The sequence below is a fragment of the Catharus ustulatus genome, chromosome 1, assembly GCF_009819885.2.
Source record: "Catharus ustulatus isolate bCatUst1 chromosome 1, bCatUst1.pri.v2, whole genome shotgun sequence".
Lineage (NCBI taxonomy): Eukaryota > Metazoa > Chordata > Aves > Passeriformes > Turdidae > Catharus > Catharus ustulatus.
Genome location: NC_046221.1, coordinates 4,901,945 through 4,913,480, shown reverse-complemented (window position 1 = coordinate 4,913,480; position 11,536 = coordinate 4,901,945). Strand labels below are relative to the sequence as shown.

At 43.8% G+C, this 11,536-nt stretch overlaps 1 protein-coding gene across 1 annotated transcript; it reads right to left on the bottom strand.

Moving 5' to 3' along the window:
- Window positions 1–2,693: 2,693 nt before the first annotated feature.
- On the bottom strand, window positions 2,694–11,116 carry GORASP1 (golgi reassembly stacking protein 1). Its single transcript, XM_033058505.2, has 9 exons — window positions 10,987–11,116; window positions 9,144–9,224; window positions 7,958–8,161; window positions 7,243–7,329; window positions 6,776–6,906; window positions 6,122–6,263; window positions 5,480–5,624; window positions 5,068–5,223; window positions 2,694–4,787 (listed from the first exon to the last, which is right to left on the bottom strand). Exons 1-9 carry the CDS (start codon window positions 11,047–11,049, stop codon window positions 4,504–4,506), a joined length of 1,293 nt encoding a protein of 430 aa, XP_032914396.1. The 5' UTR covers window positions 11,050–11,116; the 3' UTR covers window positions 2,694–4,503.
- Window positions 11,117–11,536: the final 420 nt, after the last annotated feature.

Below are 11,536 nucleotides of genomic sequence, written 5' to 3'. Positions count from 1 at the left end.
CCCAAATGTGCTCCCAGATTTCCCAGTTCAGACTTAGATGGAGTATAAAGTGAGAGAAGGGGTTTTTTGCTACCACCTTTTAAATTGTTACCTTTTCTGGAGTTGTGCTGTCCATAAGAGTCCAGAAGGCTGGAGGAGGAGAGCATTGAGTTAATATGAGAGTCACAGCTCCTGGGACCATTGTGAACAGAGAGTTTTGAACTGCCAGAATCACAGAAGAGACTGCAGATTTGCAGAAGTTATTTGATTTCCAAGTTCATAATGGGAAGGAGTTGTAAATCTAGTGTTTAGTAGTGCAGCCTGTCTCCCAGAAAAGCATTTAAATTGTGTATGACAGGTAATTTTTTATTCTCTTTAGGTGGAGTGGGGCTGACAACAGCAGAGCTTGGCTCAGAACTTGTAGCTGAAGTGTATCATTTTAGGATGAGAAGAACTGCCTGAAAGATTTACCAGTAACTTTAAGAAACACTGAAAAAATGTTCAAAAAAAGCTCTAGGTAGAAAGGCTGTGGATTCTCCTTCCCTGGAAGTGTTCAAGGCCAGGCTGGATGGGGCTCTAAGCATCCTGTTTTAGTGAAAGATGTCCCTGCCCATGGCAGGGGGTTGGAACTGAATGAGAATCATAAATGATTTGGGTTGGAAGGGACCTTAGTATAGTTCTGCCTCTTGGTCTTGGGATTTATTAGTTGGATTGTCCATGTATTCCCCAGGAGAGGGGCAGCCAGGGACTGGCAGGGCAGTTATGGGATACAGACATTACACCAAGGTATTGGTTTTCCTTTCACAGATGTCCTGTTTGACTTATCCCTAGAAATCTATTGAATTTGACATTTAAAATCAATCTTTAAGCCATGATCTTACACTCTGGATGTGGTCTGGCTCCTGAGCAGAGGCAGGCAGAGTCACCTCCACACTGGATAACAGAGCTGTTGGGAGCACACACACACTTAACAAGAAAGTGACTGATTGGAGTAGCTCCCTGTGTGACAGTGGAGCTTTTTCTGTGCAGAGCTCTGCAAACACCATGCGGAGCAGAGCTGACTGGAGCCTGGGTGGGACATGTCTGATCTCTCACAGAGGATATTGTGACACTATTCTGAATGCCTTTTTCAGGGGACTCTGAATGTTTAATTATATATTGTAGCTTAGAAATGTAACCTTGAGCAAACAGTTGAAGTTCTGCTAGAGCAGAAGCAATGCCAGTTAGTGTTAACTTAAAGCAGAAGCCAAGGAGGAGGTTGTGTGGGCAGTGCCCAGGAAATGGAACATGTTAACAGTCTAATCAATGCAATTAATAACTTGTAGCTGCTTTCTCTTAAAAACCTGCTCTTGTGTAACTGCTTGGAGGTGAAAATACTTGCCCATTTTTGGGGAAGATGGAGAATGCATGTGGAAGTACATGAGCCCACCAGTACATGTGAGTGGTGTGATCTCTGCTCAGCATTGCAGGGATCATTTTCCTGCAACATTTCTGACTTACAGCTCAGAGAAGTTCAGCCAAGTGTGGCTGAGCAGCTTCTGCACAGAGCCTGGAGCAGTACAGCAGGAGGTTCAGTAGATTGTCAGGCCTGCTGTGAAAGTTTAAGAGGGAAAATTAAATCATCACTGCCTGAATTTGCTGTTATAATAGTTCTACCAGTAGGTGTTCAACTTAAAGACAATAAATACATCTATTCACTCATTCAAGTTCAGCATCCATATTGCTGTTAATAATGAGGTTTGCATGTTTATCTCTACAATGGTTATTTCCTTGCCATGACCCTGGGGGTTTACACAATCATTCCTAGTACAGGGCAATGCTGTATGGGAAGCTCCCATGGATCAAGTTAGCCTCAGCTGGGGCAGGGCTGGGCCAGCTTTCTGTGGTTTTTGTTGAGCAGAGGTTTGAGTACCCAGGGGGGAGGAGGTCCTGTGGCTCTGAGGGCTCCTCCAGGCTCATTCCCCACCAGCCCTGGCTGCTGTGGCATTGGCAGGGCATGGCTCAGTGGAGATGAGCTTTGCCTAATCCTCACTCTAATACTTGAGCTGTTGGGAGCCTCTGTGGATTTAAGGGCTGCCAGACCTGTGTCCTCAGGCTCAGCTGTTGATTTTAGGGGGTATCTCAGCTCTGGAAGCTCATCCTGTTGTGTCTGGCCATACAAACCACCCTGCTGCTGTAACATCTGAGGTGATGACCTTCTCTTCCTCCTGCTCCCTTTGTTTTACCCTTTGCTGCTGTGCAGGTAAATCCTTCTTGTGTCTGCAGGAGAGCTGCTGCAGTCAGGTTCAGAGATGCCCTCAAAGTCTAGAGTGAGAGAAAGGTCACATCCAGCTCCTGCTCACCTGGAAACAGCTCTTTGGGACAGCAGCAGGCTGAGTGGCCGTTTGGTATTGGCTCTGAATCCAGCCACCCTCAGGTGCTTCTCCCATTTCTTTAGGTTCTATTTTCAAAATTCCAATCACTTTTCTCATTTGCACCCACAAACAGGGGTACTCTCTTCTTTCTGGGCTGCAGCTGTGGGGGAGTATCCAAGTTGGTAAGAGAGAAGAAATTTGATGAGGAGGTCCAAATCTTCACCTCATTTAGCATTTGAATGATCAGGTTTCAGGTTTGGAGAACACAACCTTCTCCTGGCTCAAGGTTTAATTACTTGGTTTTCCAAACCCTTTCCCAGAGCCAGTTAACATAACACAGAGGCTGGACACAGACTGAAGGAAGTTTAAGCCATTTATTATGATGACATTTGAAATCTAGCATGAGTTTTGACATTCCCTGCTCTTAGACTTCTAAAAGGTGTTTATGTTACAGAGTCACTTAAATGAGCTATCACCTTCTCATGGCCATCTTTGAGAAAGGGAAAGGACTAGAAACAGTCCTAAATATAAAAAACATGAATGAAACAGCACCTAGGTGTCTCCTGGCATCAGGCTCCAAGATCAAACAAACCTAGGAATAGTCTAAATTACATTTTAAGTGTTTGGCTGTTTGCCCTTGTAACAGTTAACTGGGGGAACAAAATAGGAAATTTATTTTAGCAACATAGGAAATAAAATTGGCTCAAAATTAACAGACTAGAATCCACTGTCCATTCTACTGCCTTCAGTTAGAGCTTAATACATTCTTTAAAGCAACAGAAACTTTGACAATCCTGTTCAGAACTACTGTACTTGCAGTATTTCAGACTAACACCAGATCAAGGACAGATTTTTTTGGTCAGGGTGGACTCCTCTGAAGCCCTCACGTGCTGTGACTTTTCCTGCACCCTTTGGCTGAAGCTGAGCTGTCACAGGCAGAGCTGTGGGACCCTGACAGAACCCCCCCAATTTCAGTACCACATTCCAGCCCAGTCAGCTGTCACTCACTGGCCTGCACAGTGCAGAAGCAGGGCAAAGGACATCAGGCAATATTGTGCTAAATAAGTGTACTTTAATTTATTGCCTAAGCACACACCAGCCTTGTACCACATTCTCTTCATTTACAAAGGATTTCCACTGCACTAGCTCTATTATTGCCTGGCAGCAGTTTTGAAATTCCATGACAAATCACTGCCCTGAGGATTATAAAACCATCCATGTCTTCCATTGTTTATGTCATGTTTGCCATTACATTCAGAAGTGAGTTGGAGACAAATGCAAACAAAAAAAAGCTACAAGAATCAATTGCTGCACAACAGCCCTGTCTTAGACTTACAACAGTTTGTATAAAAATAGTAGTGAGTAAATAGAAAAGCACAAGCAAAGGAAAGCTGTTTCTCAGTCACTACAGAAGCAAAGACATTCATACTTCAACAAAAATACTTTAAAATCATCTTCAATTTGTTTCAAGTAACCACCATCCCTCCCTCCCCCCTCAGTGTTTATTTAACTGCAAGGCCAGCACCTGGTCCACTCAAGAGCAGAAGTGAATGAGAGGGACCCACCCTGGCTTTGTCCCATTGGGGGCTGCAATTTCCAACCCCATTGTGTTTCTTTCCTGCCCAAATAGGTATAAAGAAGGTACATGAAGGGAATTAAACCAAGAAAAATAACAGTCTAGTAAGAGTACTAGAGTACTTAGTGTAAGAAATGCCTTGCAAGTCACAAAAACCATCTAACCAAGAGGTACCATTAGAAAAGCTTCTAACAAATCAAAACTATAAATATTTTTTTTTTATGCCATCAGACATACTGATAAAAGTCACCACTCCATGTCGCTGTTCAGGCACAGCACCTTTGTAAATACATTCAGGAGCACTTGTAGGCAAAAGCGAATGCCAGAACTTGATGTTCTGCCAGTGTCCAACTTGTTTCTGCATCAATTTCTCTATTGATTGGGTGATTTTGGACAGCATTCAAATTTTGAACATAGATCAATCCATTAAACAGTGATTGGAAAAGACAACAGGATATGTACTTCATGTGATTTCTTTTCTAGTATTGTCTACACTAATAAAATAGAGTAACTGTTATCTTTCAAGATCAGAAAAATATTCCAAGCTGTAGCACTGCAGCAGTCAGCAGTCTGTAAACAGCAGCAGGGTCCATTTCACTCTGGATCTTGTGCAGTTGCTTCTCCTTTCTGCTCCCTTGCTGCCTCATGCTCTGGTGTCTCAGGAGCAGTGGTCAGTGAGCTCTCAGTGCTGTTCAGAAGCAGCTTGGATTCCTGGGTGGCAGCATCAGTTCCTAGTGTTGTTGTTGAAGAAATGTCATGAGGAAGATCAAGAGAAGGTAAAGGTGGAATTGGAGGCAGGGGGTCATCCAGGGTGGGCTGCTTGCCTGAGCCTTCAGGATACAGGGCTAAACCTTCAGGGTCCAAAGTTGATGCATTTTCTGGGAAATGGAGAGTTTATAGAAAAACAAAACACATCAGGCTAACAGTGCCTCAGCATTTTCATTTAAAGAAAAAGACCCACATCCTCTAAACTTAAGGAAAAGCACAGCAGACTTTTCCATTTCTAAACCTGACTTCTGCTACTTTTACCATCCCATTTTTGCCATTCTTGCTGATTTTTATTAAAATTTGCCTATTTCCAAAAACTGTGATGTTAAGTGAGCATGAGTTGGTTCCATTCCAGAAATAAGAGCCAAAGGAAAGCTCGAGTGCACTCACCAAGATAAGCAGAGGCTTGACTATTTGGCATTAATGTTTCAGGGCCTACAGCAGCCCCTGCTGCTGGCATGTTGAAGGAGGCAGATGGGGACAGGCTGGACACTTCTGTTAAGCTTGTGAACTCAGAAACTGAAATTCCAGACATATCTAGAAATCCTGAAGGAGAAAGCAAGTATTAGATACAACTCAAAATTCTAGATTCCAGACTGAAGTCAGTAAAGTCCCTTTCCCACTAAATGCAAATAAATTTAACTTACATGGTACATAAATTCTCTGAAATCCAGGGAAGTCAAAAACCTCAAGGAAAACCACCACAGTACTGAATTTAAATCTCTAGCTTGTTTAAGACTGTAATAGTTTATTTTGATGTACTCTGAAGAATTGGTGGAATAAAGCACCCAAGAAAACATACCTGGATCCATAACTCTCTGGAGAGGGGGAGGAGGAGAAAGGGAGCTTTCTGGTGAGTAACCACTCAGTTCTTGCTCTGTGGAATGATCCAAGTTCATAACTGTGTCAGAGCTGTCATTCTGAGAAGTAGGTGCCAACAATGGAGTCTGGAGAAAGGCAGAAAGAAGTAAAAACATTGTTTTACAGCAGAAGCTTCACCTGTAGCCAGCCCTCCCACAAAAGGATCCTGCCTGTCTCCACATGCACCAGTTCAGAGAAGCTGTTGATGCTGAAACTGAAAAGTCAAACAACACTTAGGACATGTTCCAGTTCAGCCTTTTAAAGCCAGTCTGTTGTCAGAACTTGGTTCTTGGAGGTTTTTCTTTCTCCTAGTGAAGTAGGTGTTCTAACATGATCCTCACTGACTGGCACAGCTGCAGGATGCAAGACTTGAAAACAGGGAGAAAATATCTGACAAGAATTTAAATCATCTGGCACCTGCTCAGCAGCATCAGCTCTCCCTTTCCCTTCATCCAACTCTCCATTTCATTCAAGCCAAACTGAATGCTGTTATCAGACATTCTGTATTACCCCTGTCCCAAACAGCAGAAAATTTTGAAATTCCCTAGAACATGGCAGAGATTGGAATTTATTTCTTTCCTACCTCTGTGTAACCATTAGTGGATGGCACAGGAGTTCCAGCTTCTGGTGAGGGTGAAGATGATTTGCTTTCTGGCTTTTTCTTTGATGTCATGGACTGTGTTGGAATTCTGTGCAAATAGCCATATCCAATACCACATCCTAAACTGTACAAGAGAAAAAAATCAAGACACAAAAAAGGTGCTCTTAACAAAGCTAGTATTTTAAATTTTGACTCTTTTAAAAACAAGAAGAGTTTGTGTTTTTTATCTATAGCAGGAAATACCCACCTGCAAGAATTTCCCCTTTAGAGTACTCAAGGAAGACTCTGCAAACAACTTTGAGCAAACAGCTTAGCTTTCAGTGAATTATTTTGTATCCTTACAAAATATTTAATCTGACCTGATGTGGGTCTTGTTCTTGCTTTAGCTGAATGTTCTGACTATGAGAATGCAGATAATGAATCTGCTAATGGGGAACTCAAGACAAGAGTTTTGATTCAACTTGAATGGGATGTGCTCAGTTCCTAGTTCTAAGCTGATTTTTTTAAGGTAAAGTTTAACAGTTTTGGGTGCCAAGTGTGAGGAGACAAGGCTTAACTTGGAAACACCAAAAACTGATGGTAGTAATACTCCTATTTACAGCAAGTGTAAGACCTGTCAGCAAGAGAGATCAGTACCTTCCTTCTCCACCCCAAGCTCCATTGGGAGTCACAACTACCTCTCGGATGGAATCTGCTTCAGTGTTATAAACCATCAGCTTCAGCGGCTTCCCCTCGTGGGATTCAATCAGGGAAAAGAAATCCTCTGACTATGAAAACAAAGAAAGAAAGTAGTAATTAATAAACCCAAATGTGCAAGTCAACATTTTACATTTTATTTACTCAATGTGAGCTATTAAACACCCAAAGACAGAAAAATCACCAATGTAGTTCAATCTTTACTGACAACTTCTTTTTACTGTCAGACTAAAACAAAAGATAATGTTTACCTTAACAATAAAGCTTCTGTCATAAACATCAACCCTCCAAAACCCCCAACACCACCCCTATGTGTTTGATTAGATTTCTACAAAACCCAAATCCCACAACAAACACTTGGCAGGCACAAAGACAATCCCTCCCTGCTGGAGGAACGTGCACCCTACCTCCTGGAGAATCTGATCAGATCCAACAACGTAGTCAGTGTATGGCTGCAGACCAGCCAGAGCTGCAGGAGATGAAGGCTCAACATCCTGTCAAAGAATGGCATGAGTCAGCTACAGGCACAGCAGGGTAAGTTACCAAGATCAAAAAGAACAGCTAACTCCCAGAGCAAGGAAGAACATTTTGTTAATGGGATAAAAAAAGAAGTTTTTTAATTGTCTATATCTCCGTGTGACATCCTGTTAAACATGATAAGAAGATTTTACCAATTTAAAATTACATCCTCTGAAGATGATGAGAAATTGCATTTACTTAAACAACCAGAAACATAAACATTGTTTCCTATTCAGTTCTACTCTTTCAGCTCTTCCTCCTAATTTTAAAATAAATTTGTGGTGCTTTTTGTAAGATTAATATTATTTTAATGACGTTTAGCCAACACAGAGACACCAATCAGGCCAGAATCTCTTTGCTTTTGCCATTGATTCTTCAACATAAAAACCCTTCCCACCCATACTGTTTGGTGTATGGGGTTATTTTTGTCACTGTCACTGGGAACCCTGGCAGCCACCCACTCCTTGTCCCTACTCAAACAGCTCAGACAAACCTTCAAGACTGTGTTCCCTTCCTCTGTGCGACTGCATCGCTGTACTTGGCATTTCTGCTAAACAGCACACTGTAAAACAAGGTTACACAAACAACAAAACTGCTCCTCACCAGAACATGCCAGACGTGCTCATTGGCTCCCTGGAAGCTGCAGAACCTCACGCTGGCCCCAAGGAGGCCCTGTCCTCCCCACATGTTACTGGGGATCACCTCCACCTCTCGGATTTTCATTGTTTTGATGTTATACACCTCCAGCTTCACTGCTTTCTCAGCATTTGCCTTCAGCAGGTCTTTCAGCATATTGTTTTCCTTGTTCTGTGGAGCAGAGACACAGGATTGACATTATTTCCAGTTGGACCTGTAACATCTGTGGCAGAATTTGAAGCAAAACTATCAAAGTTTAGGCTCTGTGGTTCACAAACGATCCCAGATTTCCAATTCAATTTTTCTTTACTAGAATGCAGCCAGTACTGTCAACACACATCCATTAACATTAATACTTCCTGTTATTCCATTTCATCACTGGCATTCCTGTCCTTCACAACTGCTATTAAATAATACCAGCACTATCAGATGCCATCTGTGTAGCCTAAAATGAGCAGCAACATTTCACTTTGTGTCTCTGAGCCCCATCCCTCTTCAACAGCCCTTCAAAGTCACTGCAAACTGACTGAAAGAATACCTTCATTTCTGTCATGTTAGAAGATGATCTTCCCCCAAAATGTCCCCTTATTATGATCACTTCCAAAAAAGACATCTCTCATAAAATCAAGACAAACTTCATCAATTCAGCTTGTTTGTGATTAGAGTGGAGCATACAAGGCAAAGATCTGAGCCTTTTCAATAAACTAACAAAACCCCAACCAAAACCCAAAGCAACCCCATCAAACCAAAACTCAGTTCTTCTCTCACAACACACAGGAACTCTGTTCTTGGTATCAGAAGTGTAAGTAGACAGGCTATGATTCATTTTCATTTTTTATCAAACAAATGTTGAGCTCTGACTACTGACTCACCAGTTCAGTATTCACCTTGTGCTAGAAAATGTGTATGAATGAGCAATAACATAAACATTGTGTTAACTGTTAAGGTGAGGAAAGGCATCAACAAAACCTTTCCTTCCAACTTGGATCTAGCCAAAGACACTTTATAAACACTTGCAAGTTTTACTTTTATTGTCCAATGTGAAAAGTTTCTCTGCTTGTGACAGTCATGGCTTTTACCTTTCATCATCACTACAGCACCCACAGCTCATGTGGGGTGGGAAAAAAGAACACTGAAATATTTGGGGACTTACAAGCCTCGTGTGTCCTATGGCAATGATGAAATCAAAGAAAGGTTCCAGTCCTCCTTGCTGGGCTGGGGAGTTCTCCTGAACCTGCAGAACACACATTTCATTGTTATTCTACACTGATCTCCAGTTACATAAGTGGAAGTGTTAATCTTTCACACTTGATTCAATATTGACTTTTTGAGCTGAGCCAGAGATAAGGCACCAAGTGACTGCCCTCGAGAAGCAGTCCATAATTAGGATCCTACTTTTATAAAGCTATGAACAGATACCCAAATCAAGCTGTAAAAAGCAGGTGTTGAACCCCATATATGACACAAATGTTGTGATTCAGAGTTCACAGCCTGGAATTATTAAATAATACTTTGGAGAAAGGATTGTTTTTCAGTGTGCTGCTGAAGGATTTTCTTCCTGATTTTCACCTGAGCTTGGTGAGTCCCCACTTGCATCAGAGCCATTTTTCCATGAACACAAGTGACAGCTGGGTTCCCACACTTCCAGCCCATTGGAACAGGAATATTTACACAAGTACACACCTGCCCACAAGTTCTGCTCAAGAAAACTGCCACCATGTACAAAGATTCCTAATAAATGAGGGTTGGGACATCTCAATTTTATTAGAACCAAAGCTGTCATAGAAGAGATGCCATCAATAGAGAGAATACTCACAAAACACATTCATACCAGCAAAAAGCTCACCAAAAGTTTACAGATTACATTAAAGTCCACACTTCAAGGTGCACTGACAGAACAAGATGGTGTTAAAGAATCACTGCAAACCTACTGAGAGTTTGCTCTTGACTTCACTTTCTGTTAACTCAGCAGCCCTTAACCTGAGATATATTTGACTCCTGAGAGCCACCTCACAATTTAAGCACAAAATTACAACCCAGGCATCATCTAAAGTTCATTGCTAGGAAAGTTAAAACTCCTACATCTTATATTTGGTTTGGTTTTACCAAATGCTGGATATATATTTTTATTTTTTATAAATATATAAAGTTGTATTGGTATTGTGGCTTTTGCTGGCAGAACTGTCTATACAAGTTATAAAATATATTTAATAGCATAGTTACTTCAGCAAAAGCTTCTAAAGTAAAAATATGAATAAAAATCATGTTCTGTTTTTAAACAGTCAAGACTGAGCATTGTAACCACAGCTGGAATAGAAGTATTAACTTCCACCACAACCCTGAACTACATCAAAAACACCAGGCAGCTCTGTACTGATGCTGAGAAACACAGAATGCAGATAAGTGATACAGCACGTGGCAGCAGCGCTCCCATTCTTATTCCAGGGAAAACACCCACTAAAAGAAACAATAACTCATGCAAACAGCTGATATCTGCCCATCCTTAAACTTCCAGAGGTGCATTCACACCATACGTGCGATCTGCTAAAGAGAGGAGTCACAGCAAACTCGCATCTACATCTGGGAGAGGCAGCCACGGAGGAAAACACCCTGGAGAGGGAAATAACCACTAACACGGAGATCCACAGAGAAGGAAGCAGGGAAGGAAGGAGAAGAGGAGAGAGAAGAAGAGGGAGAGAAGAGCGGAGAACAGGGAGCGATGGAGGGGAGCAGGGAGAAAAGGAGAGGATCAGGGAGGGAAGAAGCGCTGTTCTATCAAACAGCTCCACGTTCCCCGAGAGCCCCACAGGCTCCCTCAGGCTCCCCCGGGCTCTCGGGCACCCAAGTCCCGCCCCGCCCCGTCCCTGCCGCCGTGGCAGCTCCGGGAAGGAGCCAACAGGTGGGAGCCGGGGAGGGATGCGGCAGCGGGACCCCCCGGGCCCGCCCCAGCGCCCCCGCCCCTCACAGCCTCCCCTCTCCCCGCGGGCCCGGCTCACCCCGTGCACGTGGAAGCCCTCAGCGCCGCCGCCGGGGCCCTCGGAGCTGGATCCCAGCCCCATGGCGGCCGCTCCGCCGGGAGCCGAGCGGAGCCGAGCGGAGCCGGCCCTCAGGCCCCGGCCCCGAGCAGCGCCCGGCGCCGCCGCCGCAGGCCGGAGCAGCCGAGCGCCGAGCGCAGCGCCGGGACGCGGCCAGCGCGGAGCGAGCGGGGATCGGCACCGCCGCCTGGCGCGTGACCGGCGGGGAACGCCCCCTAGCGACGGGGGCGGGGCGCGACAAGCGAGGCGTTGCTGCGGGGGGCGTGGCCAATGTGAGGGGGCGGGGCCTGTGCTGAGGGGCGGGGCCAGATTCCCGAAATCGCTGGATTTGGGAATATTTTAAATTGGGAAAAAAATCACTGAATCCATCCTGTCAACGAACACCTCCGGGGTGACAGATCAGTGCCACGTCCAGGCTTCCCTCTTTGCCAATTAATATTTGTCCTGGTTTAGGGCAAATTTGGGATCCTCTGAAGGGGATCCCTCTAGGAAACAGATTCTAGCAGCCCCT

Excerpts from the sequence above, each read along its gene's own strand:
- GORASP1 (XM_033058505.2), bottom strand. The coding sequence starts at position 11,049 with ATGGGGCTGGGATCCAGCTCCGAGGGCCCCGGCGGCGGCGCTGAGGGC. Across the intron at positions 5,625-6,121 it reads CCACTAATGGTTACACAGAG|ACTCCATTGTTGGCACCTAC; the intron begins GTAGGAAAGAAA and ends GCCTTTCTCCAG. Across the intron at positions 4,788-5,067 it reads TCAAGCCTCTGCTTATCTTG|AAAATGCATCAACTTTGGAC; the intron begins GTGAGTGCACTC and ends TCCATTTCCCAG.